Below are 19248 nucleotides of genomic sequence, written 5' to 3'. Positions count from 1 at the left end.
CTTCTCTGTCAAGATGCTAATGTAACCTGTATGTGTGTGTGTGCTACACCATCAATGATGTTGTCTGTTTCTTTTTTTTCAGAATTCACTGTCTTAATCTTCTTTATTTATTTATCTGGTTTGTACAAAGCTATATACTGTATACGTTGTAGTTCTTTATTATATTCTGTAAGTGCCTTGAGCATGGGAAAGGTGCTATATAAATAAAATGTATTATTATTATTATAAGTTAATACTGGAAACGTCTGTTAGCCTTGTTTGATGTGTTTAACCTTCACTCATCACTCATGTCTCCAAAGCAACAGTATGGAAGGGCCTGTCTCTGCCCGCGCCTGATGACAGATCAAATACAAAGCAAGGATACTAAGAAGAGGCCAAGGGTCTATCGCTGGCCCTGCTGTGTTACAGATATGGCAGTCTGCACCCTGGTCATTTCTCCTGAAAGGGCAACACTTCAGAATACTTTAGCAAAGAGCAGGAGTTGTACTCCTGCTGAGATTCATGGATGTGGCAGTCCGTTCCCAGATACCTACCCTTGAAATGCTCTAACAGTGTTAGAGTAAACCAAGTGCTTGCTTGAAAGTATTCCCTTTCCAAGCTACTGATATGAAAATCCATACAAAAGTCACTGAAGGAACTTGAACAAACACAGCTTGTTATATTAACGCTCATCAACTATCGCTAAATGTTAATAAACATCAAGACAACTGCAGTGAGGTCAAACCCAGACTTTATTTCAGTCATTACTTAATATTTGCAGGAAAACCAGGCATAAATGTTAAATATGAAAAACATGCAATCTGAACGATTCAAAGCAGGCTTGATGATAGTGAGTGCCTTCACTTTATGGCAGTTGTTATGTCTCTGAACATGCTCTTTAAAATCCTTTCCTTTATAGAGCTACTTTGATAAATACTTTATGTAAGATGTTGCATCAGCTGAAATTGCACAAATGATAAAGTTCCATGCTCTGGTTGCTTGTTAGTTAAGTTACTTTTAGCTAACTTTGATACATGACGATCTTAAAGTTACAAGCGCACATTTTACATCTTCTTACAAGTACATACACACTGGTTAGTTTATCCAAGGTTAAACATACATTTTAATGGTAATAATACCTTTTCTTGAAGTGTATTTTACTTTTGCATATCCCTCAGAATCGAACATTGTTTTAAAATACCTTTTCCATTCCGCTGTCCTGTTTTTCTTGTTGTTTATGTGGCTTCTTATGATCTAAAGAGCTCATCTACACCCGCCTGTTGTTCTGGTTACAGAACATTTTGATCACGCAATACAGACAATGTCAGCTTGTCCTTAAGGGCTCTGGGCACACAGTTTTTTCACTTAAAAACTACATCTAAATAATTCTAGAATAAAAACACACAAGTTAAATATTGTGAATTGTATTTAACAAAATGTAAATTTTTATGCTTGTTACATGAGTCATATTAAAAGAGAACAATGATAACTGAATGCAGTTACTAGCCTTAGTAGTCTACATGCTTTGTAACAGCTCTTTACAATATATCATTAGAAACGTGATCTAAATGGACTTGTGGTGGCTCAGAAGCTTTCATGGAAAGCAGATTCCAATTTGAAAGATGTTAAAATAGCATCGGCGGATGTTGTATTGTTAGTTATTGCTTGTGGAGGGTGTGCGAGGATCTTAAACATGGTATTTTTAAAAGATGTTCCCAAAGAGTTCAGATTTGTTTAAGTATCAATCTAAATTTGTTGGCTGCTTTGGAGCAGCACGGAGAGCAAGTCTGGAGCTTATTGTGTGAGAGTAGTACTGAATCATTATAATGTACAGTGTAACCACCACTGAGACCTAAACAACAAAGAGCGTGCCACCCAACACAATTACAGGTTCAAATAAAAGGTTTTTATTTGCAGCAAACACTTTTCCAATTAAGTACCAGCCAAAATACACAAGTATAACCACAGATTATCTTCCTGATGAGTATTAACAGCTGCTTCTTTAATCTCAGACCTGGGAGAACTTCCGGTCCTAGGACATGGTCTTCCACATCAAGCATATGTCCCACAAAGCTGGTATTGTATTGGGGTACAAGGGGTTTGCACACATGCCTCCCCCAGCCTTTGCCTAATGTGTATTTGGGATCCATTGTACCATCATGAGTGGTTTTTGAATGAGTGAAAGAGGAAAATATACAAAATGTACAAACTGAAATGACCTCACTCCAAGTAAATTTGAAAAGTTAAACTAATCGGCAGTTGAAGTCACACAGAATGCCTCTCCATTTTAAGGTAAAGTCTGCAGATTTGCCAATGCTTTTCAAAGCTCTGTACAGAGTGTTGTATGACAAATTAACCTTTCCTTCTTGAAGAACAAGTTTGCCAAATTTCAACAAAAATCAGTCCATGGGGAGCCAAATTGTTTCACATGGACAGACAGACAGAAATGGCAACCGCAATAGGTGCTTTTTGCATTATATGTGAACACACTTAAAAGAGGATAGCTGAACAGATGTTGTGGCCATGAGCATGGGCAATGAACAATGTTCCACGTCTTCTCTCTGAAACACTGGCACTGAGGACTTATTCAGTAAAAGTGTGACAAGAAACGCTATTGGGGCTCCTTTATACCAAAAGCAATATATCCACATAATGCTTCACTGTGACTGTGACAGCCAAATCAGAAGTTTTCCTTCTTTTTAATTTTCTTGCTTTATAGTCATTCCAGTGTGTGTTTAGCCCAGAGTGTTTGTGTGTATTTATTTATTTAGTTACTTAGTTACCTATTTATGCATTTATTTATTTAAACCGCTTCTTTAAAAAGCCAATTTGTCCCCTGGGGACAAATTTCGATCTATCTATCTATCTATCTATCTATCTATCTATCTATCTATCTATCTATCTATCTATCTATCTATCTATCTATCTATCCATCCAATGGTTTGCTGAATTTTATTTCTAGTTGAGTTCTTTGGACTTGTTATAAACACAATGTAACTATTTTTTATTCTGCCATGTCTGCTTTCAGAGATAGGTACTTGGCCAGTTCAAAGGTTGGTCTATAAAAAAATATAAATACATCTTCATTGACTCTGTCTTTTTAAAGAGGTGTTTGAGTTAAGGATTAAAGAGGCAAGGCCACAGATAAGAGGCTTAATGGTGACCCCTTCAGGCCCACAACCCCCTGAGGTGTTTTCAGTTTAGACCGCCTTTGCTGCAGATTTCATCATTTTTTTGTCATTTTTTTTCTGTGTGTGTAACCAGCTGTGCAGATGTTTATGTGTAACACATCAGAAAATAAAAGCAAAATCGTGTTTCTGCACCACTTTCGTCAGCTTGGATGCTATAACAGGTGCCACCGGCCACAACAAATCATGGGTTTGCGCTTCTCAGAAGTGTTTAGGATGTGCGCGGTGAGCATGAGGTTATGAAAGGAAAAGACAGGTGTTTCCTCCTCTGTGAAATGCAAAAAGAAAAGCAGCTATCTCTGTAAACAGTGAAAAATAGGTAAAGGTTAATTGTGCACTGTTTTGTTAAAGGTTGGAGTTACAATATTTTGCCAGTTGAGCCTTCTTCAGGTGATATTTAGCATTTCAGTGTTATATACAAGGCGGGATGCTGGTCCCACACTCACTCACTTATTTTATGGCATATTGCTTTTTGGTGGACATGTTCTGTACTTGTGATAGATTATTCTGTTACAACCAGGGCTATTACTGTGCCAGGGCTTTGAAGCTGTGATATGGCATCATTTGCAAAAAGCAGTGACCCAATCCTGAGTCCACCAAGCCGGACCCCCTCAACACCCTGGCTGTGCATAGAAATTCTGTCCATAAAAGTTATGAACAGAATCGGTGACAAAGGGCAGCCCTGGCGGAGTCCAACTCTCACTGGAAACGGGTTCGACTTACTGCCGGCAATGCGGACCAAGCTCTGACACCGGTTGTACAGGGACCGAACAGCCCTTATCAGGGGGTCCGGTATCCCATACTCCTGGAGCACCCCCCACAGGATTCCCCGAGGGACACAGTCGAACGCCTTTTCCAAGTCCACAAAACACATGTAGACTGGTTGGGCGAACTCCCATGCACCCTCCAGGACTCTGCTAAGGGTGTAGAGCTGGTCCACTGTTCCGCAACCAGGATGAAAACCAAACCGTTCCTCCTGAATCCGAAGTTCGACTATCTGACGGACCCTCCTCTCCAGAACCCCCAGTGCAAATCTTAGCATCTTTAACTCTGCCACCTCCAGCTCTGTCTCCTGCTTTCTGGTCAGTGCCACCATCTCCAACCCATATAACATAGCTGGTCTCACTACTGTCCTGTAGATGTTCCCTTTCACTCTTGCTGATATCCGTCTGTCACAAATTACTCCTGACACTCTTCTCCACCCATTTCACCCTGCCTGCACTCTCTTTTTCACCTCTCTTCTACAATCCCCATTACTCTGTACTGTTGATCCCAAATATTTAAACTCGTCCACCTTCGCCAACTCTACTCCCTGCATCCTCACCATTCCACTGACCTCCCTCTCATTTACACACATGTGTTCTGTTTTGTTTCTACTGACCTTCGTTCCTCTCCTCTCTAGAGCATATCTCCACCTCTCCAGGGTCTCCTTAACCTACTCCCTATTCTCACTACAGATCACAATGTCCAGAAATGTAAATAACAAACAAACCCATTTCATTTAATTCAAGGATGTGGAGGCTGGAGCCTATCCTTGTAGTTGTGGCCTATAGGGGGTGCCACTGAGCCCAAACCTCCAGACACTATTACACCACAATTCTCCCAGTTCAACTAAAGTGCGTTTCATTAAAACTACCTTCATGCAGGTCTGTTCAGCTCACAATACAGCACAACTCTTTCTCTTCCTTTTTGTTTTTCTACACCTCCACTCTCTTCTCCACACCAGACTCCAGTTCTTTTTGAAATGAGTGGAGGGCTCTCTTTTAACTTTGGACCCTGAAGTACTTCTGGTGTTTAATCTATCACCCCAGGTCAGGCAGGACCACCAAGGTCCTTGTAACATCATTACCCAAAAGCTCCCCATGGCAACAGGGCAGGACCATGGGACCTCAACTCCCATGCCGTCCATTCTGGGTCTTGCCAGATGCTGCCGCCCAGTCTGTGGGGGGGTCGCTCCGCCCATAACAGGCTGTTGACCACTGTGCTGGTCTTCCAGGTTCCAAAGTCCATCCCCATTGCTGCTCAGAAGTTGTAAGGATGCCATTCCCAATGTAGCCGCTGTAACATCTTTCCATCTTGATATCTTGGTATGGAAAGGAGATATCTCTCCCTCCTGGCCAGGTAAGGAAGCGGTGTCCATCCTAGCAGGTCACATCGTACTGGGCTCAAGGTCAGAACGGGTCCTGCAGAATGGCATCAGTCCATTGCAGGCCCTTCTCAAGCAAACACCCACACTCACACAGGGTCAGTTTTGAGTTTCTAATCAACTTAATGTACATGTCTTGGAGATACGAGAGGAAATGTCACACAGCTTTGGAGAGAACATGCAGAATCCACACAGAGAACAACTGGGGACAACATGAGGCAGTGGTGCTAGGACCTGCACTATCCAAGAAGATGATTGGCAAGCCCTTTTTCAAACTGGGCACGGCCATACATTGTCTGCTGTACAGCTGGTGTTTTCATTCAGCAAAGCCAGCAGTGAAGTGATGCACAAACAAAAAGTGTGGCGCACATCTGGTTGAAACTGAGCTTTGTACAAACTGTGGTATGCAACTTCTGATCAGCACATCCCTGTATTAGGCTCCGGTATTTTTTCACTTTCCATTTATATTTTTATTTATGCCTCAAATTTGTGATTCGTGTATATTCTGGAGTAAACAAATAGCACAGCGGCTCTCAGCCATTACTGCTCACCAACAAGTCTTGTTGTCGGCCATTTTCTGAACTGCTTTGTCCTGAAGAGGTTCGCGGGGTTGCTGTAGCCTATCCCAGCTAGCAAAGGGTGCAAGGCAGGAACAAACCCTGGGCAGGGCTCAAACACAGACTAACCTAACCCATTAAATGAATGGTAACTTTTCTAGCCGACGGTGCATGTGAATATAGTTTTGGTCAACTTTCAAGTGAATTTGGCCCTGCAATTTACCAAATCAAAGCTGAGCATGTGTAAAATGAAAGTGTCAAGCATTTAAAACAACCTTATAAGATGCAGTATGTCACTCCTCAGCTTGAATGTTCTTGTGATCCTAGAATATTGTGAGAAACATACATTTATCTGTACAGTAAAACAACTGAAGCATTTGGTCTCTGCTACTCACTGGCCAGACAGTAACCAGAAAGTGAGATATCTGGGTTAATGAACTTCTACACGAGTTGTGTATATAGACGTGTGTGAAAAGGGATAATGGGAGACTGAAAATCTGTGTGTTATATGTGTTATAATAGGTTAGCTGATTTATAAAGTTTAGAGGATGAGGAATAGGAAAACATCAGCTTCCACTGCCTAACTTCATGTTCTCAAAGATTCTAAGCACAAAATGTCCTTTTAGATGGTAATCTTGGAACAAATGTGTGACAACAAAGTGCAGCACTGTGAAAAACATTAATCCTTCTGTCCATTATTGAACCTTTTTAGTCCAGTTCAGGGTCACGGAGGCCAGGGCCTATCTCAGCTGAAGCCACCTTACTGGTTCAGTCCTTGGTTGAGTAGGCATAAACATGAATGCTCACACATACAGTACAAATACTGTGAATTTCCCCTTGGGATTAATAAATCTAATCTAATCTAATCTACTCTCTCATGAGATAGCATTATCCAACATGTAGTTCAGGTCACCTTGGGGTTCCTATACCGGCAGCAGCAGCCGCAACACAGTAGCCAGTCCTCGAGGAGATGCTACTGCAGGGCCCCCCTCCACATATGGGGCCAATTTTAGTTTTGCCACTTAACAAACATCTTTGGGGATGTGGGAGGAAAAAAATGTGAAGAAATACCCACAAACACACAGGGAAACACGCAAACTCCACACAGACTGCAAACAGCTGCAGGATTCAAATCCAAGGAGTCGGATTTATGAAGCAGCATCAAACACCGCTGCTGCTGATGTGCCAAGATTCTTCAAAAACCTTCTGAACTTTTTTTTTTCAAAGTTATTTTTGTGAGGTAACCTATTGAGGTTTAGAAACACTGCAGCCTTTAGTCTGGTGGTTTGGTATCCTACTGCTGTTGACCTTTGCTGGCAGTGTGTGAGGTGCTAGTGAGGCACGGACTTGGCTGTGTATCTATCAGTCTACACCAAAGGAGAGCAGAGAAATGTTGTGAGATTTTTGTGGGCAGAAGTTTTTGAAAAAACATCTTTTTATGTGCTAAATGCTGAAGGAACAGTTTATCTCACCAATGTGCATATGAAAAAATAGAGATGTTTAAAAATGGGCAAATGTGAAAAAAGCCGAATGCTCAGAATTACTGTCAACACCAACCACTAATGAGAAGCAGAACAATGCGAGGGCTATAATTCTCACTGACAGAAAAATAACAACAGAAGAAGACACGTTACAACTGGAAGCTGCTGTGGATTTGCAGGTGATGTGGAGTGAAAGAACAAGTGCATAACTGGCTTTCTATTCAGACAAAAACTTATTTTCTGAAGCAGTTCAACAGCTTGTGGGGTTGCACCGTGAAGGAGGTAGATTATATCGTGAAGCTTTGAATTTTAAATGTATATAACATAAATAATATATGGAAGCTAAATATATATTGTGATAAGCGCCACAATAACAAAGTTTTGGGGACTGTCCCCGTATAATGTCCAGAGGACAAGAAAAAAACACAAAAAAGACTATTTAGCAGTGATCAAAAGCATATATATCGCAGATGATGAATGGTACATGAGAAAATGGCGTTTTTATACAGAAAACAAAATGGAGACGGGAAATTAGTTGGCGGGATACAACATCGATGCTGTGGGACGGATACGACGTCATCAACATAGGACCGGAAGTGATGACATCAGAATGAGTCGGATGTGGCGTCATCCGAAGCACCGGAGGTATCGTCAATGTATGCGCCAGGAGTGACGTCTTGGCGGCCGTTTTGGAACCTGGAAGTAAGTATTCTATTCTTCTTTAGATTTCCTGATGAGAAGAACGAGAGAGTGAGGTTAGTACCATAAGTTAACCCTTTGTCTCGCGATGTTTCACTCACCTTTAGGCTTTTTGACTGCCTCCTAAGTGTACATGTGTGACAATACATATATATAGTCACAAGAATGACAATTAGACATCATAAAGATTTGGGGCAGCCACCTGTATAATGTGCCTTGGCTGCAAAAAGGTATTTTTAAAGGTAGAGAGTTGAGTTAGGTAAGAGTCCAAAACAGAACTGTAGTAAATAATCAAGATGGCGGCTTTAAAGGCCAGCGTAGGAAGTGATGTCATCAGGGCTGAAAGTGGAAGTGACGGCATCAGAGGCGGGGACCAGAAGTGACGTCATCAGAGGCGGGACCGGAAGGTGGTGTCATCAAAGGCGCCGGAACCCTATGAGATTTCCTGAGAATGGTCTGCAAGGGATCGAGAAAGAGAGTTAGTCCACCCCACTGCCCCCTGGTAGGACGTGGAATTGCATTTAATCAGGCCTTTTAGTTGACTCCTACTCGCACATGTGTGACAATATATATATATATATATATTGTGGACCACGAGGGGGCGTACCAGCCACCCTACCCGACACAGACAGGCAGACACAAGTTCAAGTCCAATACACACGTTTTATTTATGTGGGGCAGCGCTTTTACTTCACTCCCCACAGCACAACCAAGCACCAAATCAGTACCATCATCTTTTTCTTTTCTTTTCCTTTCCTTTCCTCTTCTCTTCTCTTCCACCTCCACTCCTCTCCCAGCAAGCTTCATCCATCTCCTCCCAACTCTGGCTCTCTGAATGGAGGGAGATGGCCCCTTTTATGTTGCTCCTGGGAGTGCTCCAGGTATTTTATTAGCGTTACCTGGAATCACTCCCAGGTGTGATGGAAGTTCAAGAAAAGGCTTTGCAGCTCCCCCTGGCAGCCCCCACAAAACCCAGCAGGGCTGCACCAAACTCCAACTGCCAGTGTGTCCTGTGGGAATCTGTGGTGTCATACCCGCCCAGGGGCAGACTGACCCTGACCCTTTTGTAGCCCAAACACAAGGGAAAAAATACCTAAGGAGCATTCTTTTTTGTTAATTTTGTTTGAGTATTGAACATGATGTCCTATTTGACACTTCCAAATTTCTTCTGGAAACTTGACATTCCTGCACCCGGCCACAATATTCATAAGTACACGTATTGTACACTGTATATTTACAGTATATATATATATATTATAATAAAAAACTCTTGGGATGAGATGTTACTTTTTCAGAGAGACACTTTCATGTATTGTGAGATGAGACTTTGTGCCATGAGATTTAACCATGCCGGGCCGGAAATAAAAAACGGAGTAGATGACAAAGTAGAACGTCATAAAAAATTCAAAAACATTGGCACGATACACATGCAGAACAGGTTAGAGATAATGGAAGTAGGAAAATTCGAAAGTCTCAAAAAAATGATAGTAAAGATCGCATTAGCGCAAAAATATGGAAATTATTAATCAGTGAAAAAAACAGAACAGCAAAAAGAGATTGAATATATTGTTCGGATTTAAACTTTAAGTCGGAGATTTGTAAATCTAATTTGTGTTGCCATCAGGAAAAAGTAGCTTCTTCCCAATGAAGAGGCGTATCCGCTAACATTAAAAGATTTGTTGTTTGGTGAAAGTGAAATCCCGCGAGAGAAAATTTCAAGCCCCGCGAGACAATACTTTATGAAAAGAGATTTGGAAAAGTCCTGTCCACATCTAAAACATTTACAACCACACACACGGTTCAATCATTTCTCATTTGTGTGAATGCTATTGTCAGACACAGTTCGTGTAGAGAGAAAGAAACGATATTCACTCACGGGCAGTTATACGTTATGTTGTCACAATGTAATTCCAAACACGGAATCAAAATTTAATATGATACTAGCTGACTACCCAGTGGCTTTGCTCACTGAGTGCAAGGGAAAAAATAAAATGTAGTATTTATAAAATAAGTTTGTTAATTGCCAGTTTTATTTTTCAACAAATAAAGAGCACTTACAATAACATAGAAATCAATATAAACAACATTATTAACATCATTATCATATGAGAATATGAAGTAATATATAAGAAGCACATTGCATATAAATATAAATTATTAAACAGTAAAATATTTTGATAAAAGAATTTGAACAACATATAAGAAGGATATAAATTAGTAAACAATAAAACATTAACATTTAAGATGTAAGGATACATTGAGTACTATTGCAGTGCTTTCGGGTATACTACATTTTTTGTTTGCCCATTACGTACATAAATGTATAAATTTTTGGTGTACCTACCCGAGAACACGTGACATATAACTGACCATGGGAGAAGCATGGATTTTAAACATGCGTTGAGTTCATCCACAGGTGTCCCTCGTGGAATAACTGGTAATATTTGACGAAAATCTCCTGCAAGTAAAACGACAATACCGCCCATTATTTTGCTAGGATCTCTGAGATCTTGCATTGTTCGGTTCAAGGCTTCATAAGCTCTTTTATGTGCCATGGTGCACTCATCCCAAACTATTATCTTTGAATGTTGCAAGACTTTTGCCTTTCCAGAGCCCTTGCGTATGTTGCAAATTGGACTTTAATGGTAATTGCAATGCCGAATGTGCTGTACGGCCTCCATCTAATAATGTAGAAGCGATTCCCGATGACGCTACAGCCAGAGCTATGTCACCATTCGCTCTCTCTGCAAGAATAGGTTTATTAAGAATGTTTTTCCTGTTCCTCTGTGGTCATACGTAATTTCCGTTTCAAATGCTCATACGCAATTTCTGTTTCAAACGTGAAAAGAATTTTATATATATAGATTGACGAAAAGGTAAACGCGATAAAAGATTGAATATATGGACATAGGTGATATGACAAAAGTATGTAAATATTGTTTTGCTTTAAACTTTAAGGCTGTGACTTGTAGATCATCTAATTCGTGTTGCCATCAGGGAAAAGTAGTGTTTCTTTCCAAGGAAGATGCCTATCTGTGAGAATTAAAAGATTTGTTGTTTGGTTAAAGTGAAATCCACATACTCGAGCGGCAGAGACATGAAGTTGCTGGCGCGTGGCGAGCGATGCGAGCAGGGGGTGAAGCCCCCTAGTACTATATATAAATATATATGTACTTATAGTACTGTGCAAAAGTCTTAGGCATGTGTGAGAATATCCTTAAAGCACAAATGCTTTCCAAAATAATGCATAATATTTATTATTCATTAAATGTCCTAAAAATGCAGTTAACAAAAATGAAACATAAATAAAATTAATATTTGAAGCGAACATCCTTTGCCTTAAAAACAGCTTGAATCCTTTTCGGTTCACTTGCATGCAGATTCTGAAGGCACTTGCATAGCTGGTTGTTCCAGGCGTCTTGCAGAACTTGAGCCCCACTGCAGACTTTGGCTGGCGTACTTTTTTCTGTCCCTGCAAGTCATCCCACTGGCTTAATGATCTGGCTGGGTGTTTGTGATCATTGTCATGCTGTGGAGTTGGGACCAATTACACACGTCTCTGATGTATTGCATTGCAATATGGATAAGAATTTACCTTTTACTTCTCAGCAGTGAGGGGTCTATCAATTTTGATCACCTCTTTTTGTGGAAATGCTGCCCCAAACCTCCACCAAGCAACACTGTTGCCTGCAGACTTTCATCCATGCACCATTCTCCAGTCATTTGGTTGACACATTTTCAAATTTTGTCTCATCAATCTAGAACACCTGCTTCCACTATTTTTGCAGATCAGATCATGTATAGATAAGTCATTGAGGCTTTATTGCCTCCTCAAAGAAATGACTTTTTAATCACAACTCTTCCATTAATTACAACTTCTCCATGAGGGCCACTACCAGGATCCCAGTGGTTTCTGTCAGTTCTAAGCTGATAGTTGCCCCAGATATCTCCTAATTTCAAATGGAAATGAACTTAAAGCATTTGCTACATTTACCACAGCTTGACCTTTTTAGTGTGGTTATCTTTTGCCCAGCTTTATTTCCTCTACACTGCTGTTTCTGTTTCAATTAATCACTTTGGTTCAACCTACACATGATGTAACTGATCGTGAGCAGCTATTTGTTATATTTGCCTAATCAAGCATTGGACTTTATACCCACACAGGGGACTTTTGCTATGTTAGGTTTTTCCTTTAAGGACATTCAAGTATCTTATTGCATTGCTTTACTTTATTTACAAAAGAAGTGTCTGGAACTCTTCTTAAAGAGGGGGACCACCACCCCGGTCTGCCAATCCAGAGGCACTGTCCCTGATGTCCATGCGATGTTGTAGAGACGTGTCAACCAAGACAGCCCTACAACATCCAGAGCCTTGAGGAACTCCGGGCGTATCTCATCCACCCCTGGGGCACTGCCACCAAGGAGTTTTTTGACCACCTCAGTGACCTCAGTCCCAGAGATGGGGGAGCCCACCTCCGAGTCCCCAGGCTCTGCTTCCTCATTGGAAGGCATGTTATTGGGATTGAGGAGGTCTTCGAAGTACTCCCCCCACCGACCCACAACGTCCCGAGTCGAGGTCAGCAGCGCACCATCTCCACCATATACAGTGTTGACACTGCACTGCTTCCCCCTCCTGAGACGCCGGACGGTGGACCAGAATCTCCTCGAAGCCGTCCGAAAGTCGTTCTCCATGGCCTCCCCAAACTTCTCCCATGCCCGAGTTTTTGCCTCAGCAACCACCGAAGCCGCATTCCGCTTGGCCTGCCGGTACCTATCAGCTGCCTCCAGAGTCCCACAGGACAAAAGGGACCGGTAGGACTCCTTCTTCAGCTTGACGGCATCCCTCACCACCAGTGTCCACCAACGGGTTCGGGGATTGCCGCCACGACAGGCACCGACCACCTTACGGCCACAGCTCCGGTCAGCCGCCTCAACAATAGAGGCACGGAACATGGCCCATTCGGACTCAATGTCCCCCACCTCCCTCGGGACATGGTCAAAGTTTTGCCGGAGGTGGGAGTTGAAGCTACTTCTGACAGGGGGCTCTGCCAGACGTTCCCAGCAGACCCTCACAACACGTTTGGGCCTACCAGGCCTGACCGGCATCCTCCCCCACCATCGAAGCCAACTCACCACCAGGTGGTGATCAGTTGACAGCTCCGCCCCTCTCTTCACCCGAGTGTCCAAGACATGTGGCCGCAAGTCCGACGACACGACCACAAAATCGATCATCGAACTGAGGCCTAGGGTGTCCTGGTGCCAAGTGCACATATGAACACCCCTATGCTTGAACATGGTATTCGTTATGGACAATCCGTGACGAGCACAGAAGTCCAATAACAAAACACCACTCGGGTTCAGATCGGGGGAGCCATTCCTCCCAATCACGCCCTTCCAGGTCTCACTGTCATTGCCCACGTGAGCATTGAAGTCTCCCAGCAGTACGAGGGAGTTCCCAGATGGTATGCCCTCTAGCACACCCTCCAGGGACTCCAAAAAGGGTGGGTACTCCGAACTGCTGTTTGGTGCATACGCACAAACAACAGTTAGGACCCGTTCCCCCATCCGAAGGCGGAGGGAGGCTACGTTGCCTCTTCGGGCTGTGCCCAGCCGAGCCCCATGGGTGCAAGCCCGGCCACCAGGCGCTCGCCATCGAGCCCCACCTCCAGGCCTGGCTCCAGAGTGGGGCCCCGGTGACCCGCGTCCGGGCGAGGGAAAACGCCGTCCAAATTTTTTATTCGTCATAGGAGGTTTGTATAACTGCTCTTTGTCTCATCCCTCACCTAGGACCAGTTTGCCTTGGGTGGCCCTACCAGGGGCATAAAGCCCCGGACAACAGAGCTCCTAGGATCACTGGGACACGCAAACCCCTCCACCATGATAAGGTGGCGGTTTGAGGAGGGGGTGGCGGTTTGAGGAGGGGGGTGGCGGTTTGAGGAGGGTGGAAGGGAGACCGGAGGGTGTGTTCCAACTACAGAGGGATCACACTCCTCAGCCTCCCTGGAAAAGTCTATTCGGGGGTTCTGGAGAGGAGGGTCCGTCGGATAGTCGAACCTCGGATTCAGGAGGAACTGTGTGGTTTTTGTCCTGGTCGCGGAACAGTGGACCAGCTCTACACCCTTAGCAGAGTCCTGGAGGGTGCATGGGAGTTCGCCCAACCAGTCTACATGTGTTTTGTGGACTTGGAAAAGGCGTTCGACCGTGTTCCTCGGGGAATCCTGTGGGGGGTGCTCCGGGAGTATGGAGTACCGGACCCCCTGACAAGGGTGGTTCGGTCCCTGTACAACCGGTGTCAGAGCTTGGTGCGCATTGCCGGCAGTAAGTCGAACCCGTTTCCAGTGAGAGTTGGACTCCGCCAGGGCTGCCCTTTGTCACCGATTCTGTTCATAACTTTTATGGACAGAATTTCTAGGCGCAGCCAGGGTGTTGAGGGGGTCCGGTTTGGTGGGCTCAGGATTGGGTCACTGCTTTTTGCAGATGATGTTGTCCTGTTTGCTTCATCAGGCCGTGATCTTCAGCTCTCTCTGGATCGGTTTGCAGCTGAGTGTGAAGTGGCTGGGATGGGAATCAGCACCTCCAAATCCGAGACCATGGTCCTCAGCCGGAAAAGGGTGGAGTGCCCTCTCAGGGTTGGGAGCGAGATCCTGCCTCAAGTGGAGGAGTTCAAGTATCTTGGGGTCTTGTTCACGAGTGAGGGAAGAATGGAACGTGAGATCGACAGGCGGATCGGTGTGGCGTCCACAGTGATGCGGGCGCTGCATCGGTCTGTCGTGGTGAAAAAGGAGCTGAGCCATAAGGCAAAGCTCTCAATTTACCGGTCGATCTATGTTCCTACCCTCACCTATGGTCATGAGCTATGGGTAGTGACCGAAAGAACGAGATCGCAAATACAAGCGGCTGAAATGAGTTTCCTCCGCAGGGTGTCTGGGCTCTCCCTTAAAGATAGGGTAAGAAGCTCAGTCATCCGGGAGGGGCTCAGAGTAGAGCCGCTGCTCCTCCGCATCGAGAGGAGTCAGATGAGGTGGCTCGGGCATCTGATCAGGATGCCTCCTGGACGCCTCCCTGGTGAGGTGTTCCGGGCACGTCTAACCGGGAGGAGGCCCCGGGGAAGACCCAGGACACGCTGGAGGGACTATGTCTCTCAACTGGCCTGGGAACGCCTTGGGATTCTCCCAGAAGAGCTAGAAGAAGTGGCCGGGGAGAGGGAAGTCTGGGCATCTCTGCTCAAGCTGCTGCCCCCGCGACCCGACCTCTGATAAGTGGAAGAGAATGGATGGATGGATGGAATGGATGGGTGTCTGGAACTCAAAAATATGCTCTTTTCTATTGATACACAAATCCAGAAGACATCAAGTAACCTTTAAAGACAAATATTTTTGTGAACTATCTTTAATTTCTTAAGATGTGGAAGGAAATGAAAGTATCCTGACCTTACTGTGTTGTGGCATTCATTATACCTGAGATCTGGAAACAGTCAATCAATACCAAAAGTTTTCAAAACAACAGTGATGGCTGGTGAAAAGAATTTGGGTGGAGGCGCAGTTTTTGGGGGGACAAACTGAAGCAGCACTTATCTATTATATAGTGCCTTTCATTTATACATATCTATCTGATCATTCTTCATGTTCTTGTGGTCCTCAGCATAGTGTCAGTGCACATCTTGGCCTGTCCTGTACCAGACCCACAGGACAAATCAAGGCTAAAATATATTATACCCTTGCCACCATGCTGCCCAATCTGATGCCATCGTTCTCATTTCTACTGTGCTCCAAAACATCAGTCTGTGACATCAGTAGTCCCCTTATTCTTGCCATAGCCTGCCCTATAGATGTGAAAGAGGTGCACCTGCCATGCAAATTGTATACTACATCTGTCCCTAAAGTGCCCAGTCCTCTGCCGACTTGCCCATTTCCTCATTCTGCCAAAACCTACACCATAATCTCTGCACCCCAACCTCTGTAATCTTCCAATATCATGCACTTCCATCTGTCCTATAACACATCCATAGCACAAATCCAATCCAAATCTTATTCTGCCTCTGCTAATAGAGTTCCCAGTTCTTGGCCATTTCCACTGTATTCCATTAATCCACATCATACAAGCACTAGTCCTCTGATTTTCCTTGAGTCTTGCCTCCCAGTTTATCATTTACCACACCCACAGAGTCATTCCCACCGCTCTCTTAGTAACCACAAACACATATACAGTATATCTCATACACATGCTCAACTGCCCGAAAGGTGCAGGGGAAGACTACCGGAGAAGATGGTGAAAGAGCAGGTCCGAGATCAGCGTTTACAGGCATGGCACTTACTGAGCACTTTGGTGGCACCTCAATGCTGCTTTATCCTTTTGCCCATCCCTCTCTGCCTCAAAGGTAACATATATCCATTGGTCCTGTGAGACTCCATGTTGACCAAACACCCATGGCAGATGGACTCTAGCAGCCAGGAGACTCATCTGAAGTACTCAAAGTGTCTGCAACATAGCAATCTTTTATGCCAGCTTCTCCAGGTAGTCCTGCTCTCCTCAGACAGGTCTCAACGGCCCAAGAAGGTTATCCCTCTCAGGTTCAGACCAAAGTGGACTACACCAATGACGTGCAGTGAGGTTCATGGCTGGTGAGGTGCTGACTCCTTCAGAGTCAGATTTGCAAATATATGAACCCAAAAGAATAGCTTATTTACTATTCAGCTGGCAGCCTGCACATTGACTGCTGGTTATGTTTCATATCTCATCAGCATCCTTTACACACACGTAGGTAAGGTACATATTTGGCTAAGAAAGAGCGTTACATTTATAGCAGCGAGAAAGAGCAGAGAGAGCACATTTTTTCTGCACATCTCCAAGAAAGTCTCATCCCAGGATTTCCTTTTATAATAGAGAGATGTGGATAGAACTGGAGCGTTTTGTTGGGCCAAATGGCCTATTCTCGTCCAGATTGTTCTAACATTGTATATTTGGTGGGAACATGCAAGTATAACTATTTCTGTGAATGCCATAAAAATTAGAAAAATGGTATTTTACTGATACAGAAATCTGTACATAGTTTTGGGAGAGGAGATGAAAATAGCAAGTGAATGTAAATATCAATAATAGTCTGAACAAAAAGAGCAAAATGCAAACAAGACTAATTTCTCCTCTGTAAACTTAGATTGCTCAAAGTTGACAGAGGCATCATGGCGATGACAGCCATCCCTTACACTCAAATGAGCTGAATTGGTGGGTCAAGGGGTGGGGGTGAGAATGGGTGGACTGAACGCTTTAAAGTCCAGCAAAACTTGCCAGAAATTCTTTCTTCCCAGTTCCATTCATCTGGCTAACAAAAAAATATATCAGCGGTATTGCAAATCATTTAGGAGTTTGGAAAGTAAGCGTATGTCCTGGCAACGCCTTTGTCTGTTGACATAGTTATCAAGGCTAAATACTGCTCTAAAGTAATTTGCTTTCACTAAGAGGCTTTTAACTTATAATCTATATATATATAATCCCTATGTGCGTCCAGGTGTCCGTGTGGGGGTGTCTTCTGGTGAAGTGCGCATGCGCAGAGCACGGTGCTATGCGCGATATTACTGTCAGAGAAAGTTAGAGGTGTTTTACGGAAATACAAACCAGTATTACTGCGAGAGGAAATTAAAGGTACACAATACAGTGACGCATATTACAGCCACATACAAGCCAGTATTACTGTCAGAGGAGATTAAAGGCATATTACCGACGCGCACGCCTGTATTACCGCCAGAGAAAATTAAAGGTATATTACGGACGTACAAGCCAGCGGACGTACAAGACGGTATCCTTCAATAAGGGCGCGCACAAAAAGGCGAGCCTCAAAAGGACGACCTCAATTGGGCGCAGTGAATAAAGGCGCACGTAAATAAAGATCTGCACCTGTTGCTCTTCACATATTCCAGAGCCATTTGAACTAAATTATCTACGCGCCCTTATTGAATAGAGCCGTACAAGACAGTATTACTGGCACAGAAAATTAAAGACACATAATACACGGCGGCAGCCCACGAAGAACGGTCAGCTCAGCAAGTAAACATCAACAAAAGTAAGGCTGAAAGAAAGAAAAATACGACCAACAAAAAGAATGAGGTCAAAGTCCCTTGCCATTTAATATAGACTGTTCCTACTAATGTTTATGCACTGCTGTTCTAGCGGCCGTTATTGTAACGGGCTAAATGACTAGTAATAATAATAATTCATTACTATTGTCCCTATGTGCCTTTGCTCTTCTTTGTTTTTGTTGTGTAAATACGACTAAAAGCTTTTTGCAGACTTAGACTACTTACATAATATTACATTTTTGTGTAAAAGCGCAAAATGACATAAGTCTCCGTTTTCTCCTTTTGTCCACTGTGCTAACCCAGCATTTTTAACCCATGATATTGGAGGCTTTGGAAAGGCTCTCCAGATCCGTATACAGTTGAAAATGCAGGCTCGCATTGTGTGTGTGCTTATTACGTGCTCATTCCCTAATCTTCACTGTTCATGGAAGAAAACCATATTCCCACACCACACAGCCAACATAGAAGAGTTGCTCTCCATATTGTTTATTGAGTTGCTTATCTGTATGATTTTTAAATTGTGTTTCAGACAGCTTGAATGCTGAATTCATACGCAAAATGCAAATAATTTATTGGCAGCTACGATTTTAGGATAAATCCCCTTGACGTTGGTGTTATATTTCCACTGACGCATGCAGGCCCGTGTGTATGCCATTTGTGATTTTTGTTGTTATAGTGTGGACAGAGATACTTTTGTAAATGATGTGAAAACACTAGCCTGGACAGAGATCATTTTTATTTAAAAATGCCATTTTCAAATGAAAACATAGTAGTGTGGATGTAGCCTAAAGTAAAATGTGCACATGTGTCTCTGAATGGCTTAAAATGGGCTAGGAATGAAAACGCCAATGTACAGTAAGTGTGTGTCGGTGATACTCTATGCTGTATGTCCACATGCATATTTTAGATGCAATGCTATACATGGGTTCTGTATATGAATTGTGTGTTGATTGTATATGAAAAGTGAAACTCAAATTTAGAAGAGCTGTTATTTTTTATTGCAGTAAATGAGCAGACCACTCAAGTAATCCAAGCAGCATTTAAACATGCAAAGTATCCTGACATGAAAGGAGAAAAATCGGTTATGTTCATTGGAAAGGTATCATATGGATTAAATAAGTAAGTA

At 43.3% G+C, this 19248-nt stretch overlaps 1 protein-coding gene across 1 annotated transcript in view; it reads left to right on the top strand.

The window, feature by feature from the left end:
- Nucleotides 1-19248, top strand: part of cetp (cholesteryl ester transfer protein, plasma) — a 58338-nt gene that overhangs the window by 3911 nt on the left and 35179 nt on the right. The window contains exon 2 of the mRNA XM_028809370.2: nt 19127-19241. Coding sequence (XP_028665203.1) covers nt 19127-19241 — 115 coding nt within the window. The remainder of the gene's footprint in view (nt 1-19126; nt 19242-19248) is intronic.

The sequence above is a fragment of the Erpetoichthys calabaricus genome, chromosome 9 (genome assembly GCF_900747795.2).
Source record: "Erpetoichthys calabaricus chromosome 9, fErpCal1.3, whole genome shotgun sequence".
NCBI classification, from domain to species: Eukaryota; Metazoa; Chordata; class Cladistia; order Polypteriformes; family Polypteridae; genus Erpetoichthys; species Erpetoichthys calabaricus.
The sequence above is the reverse complement of the archived record's forward strand: the minus strand, read 5'-3'. Positions and strand labels throughout refer to the sequence as shown.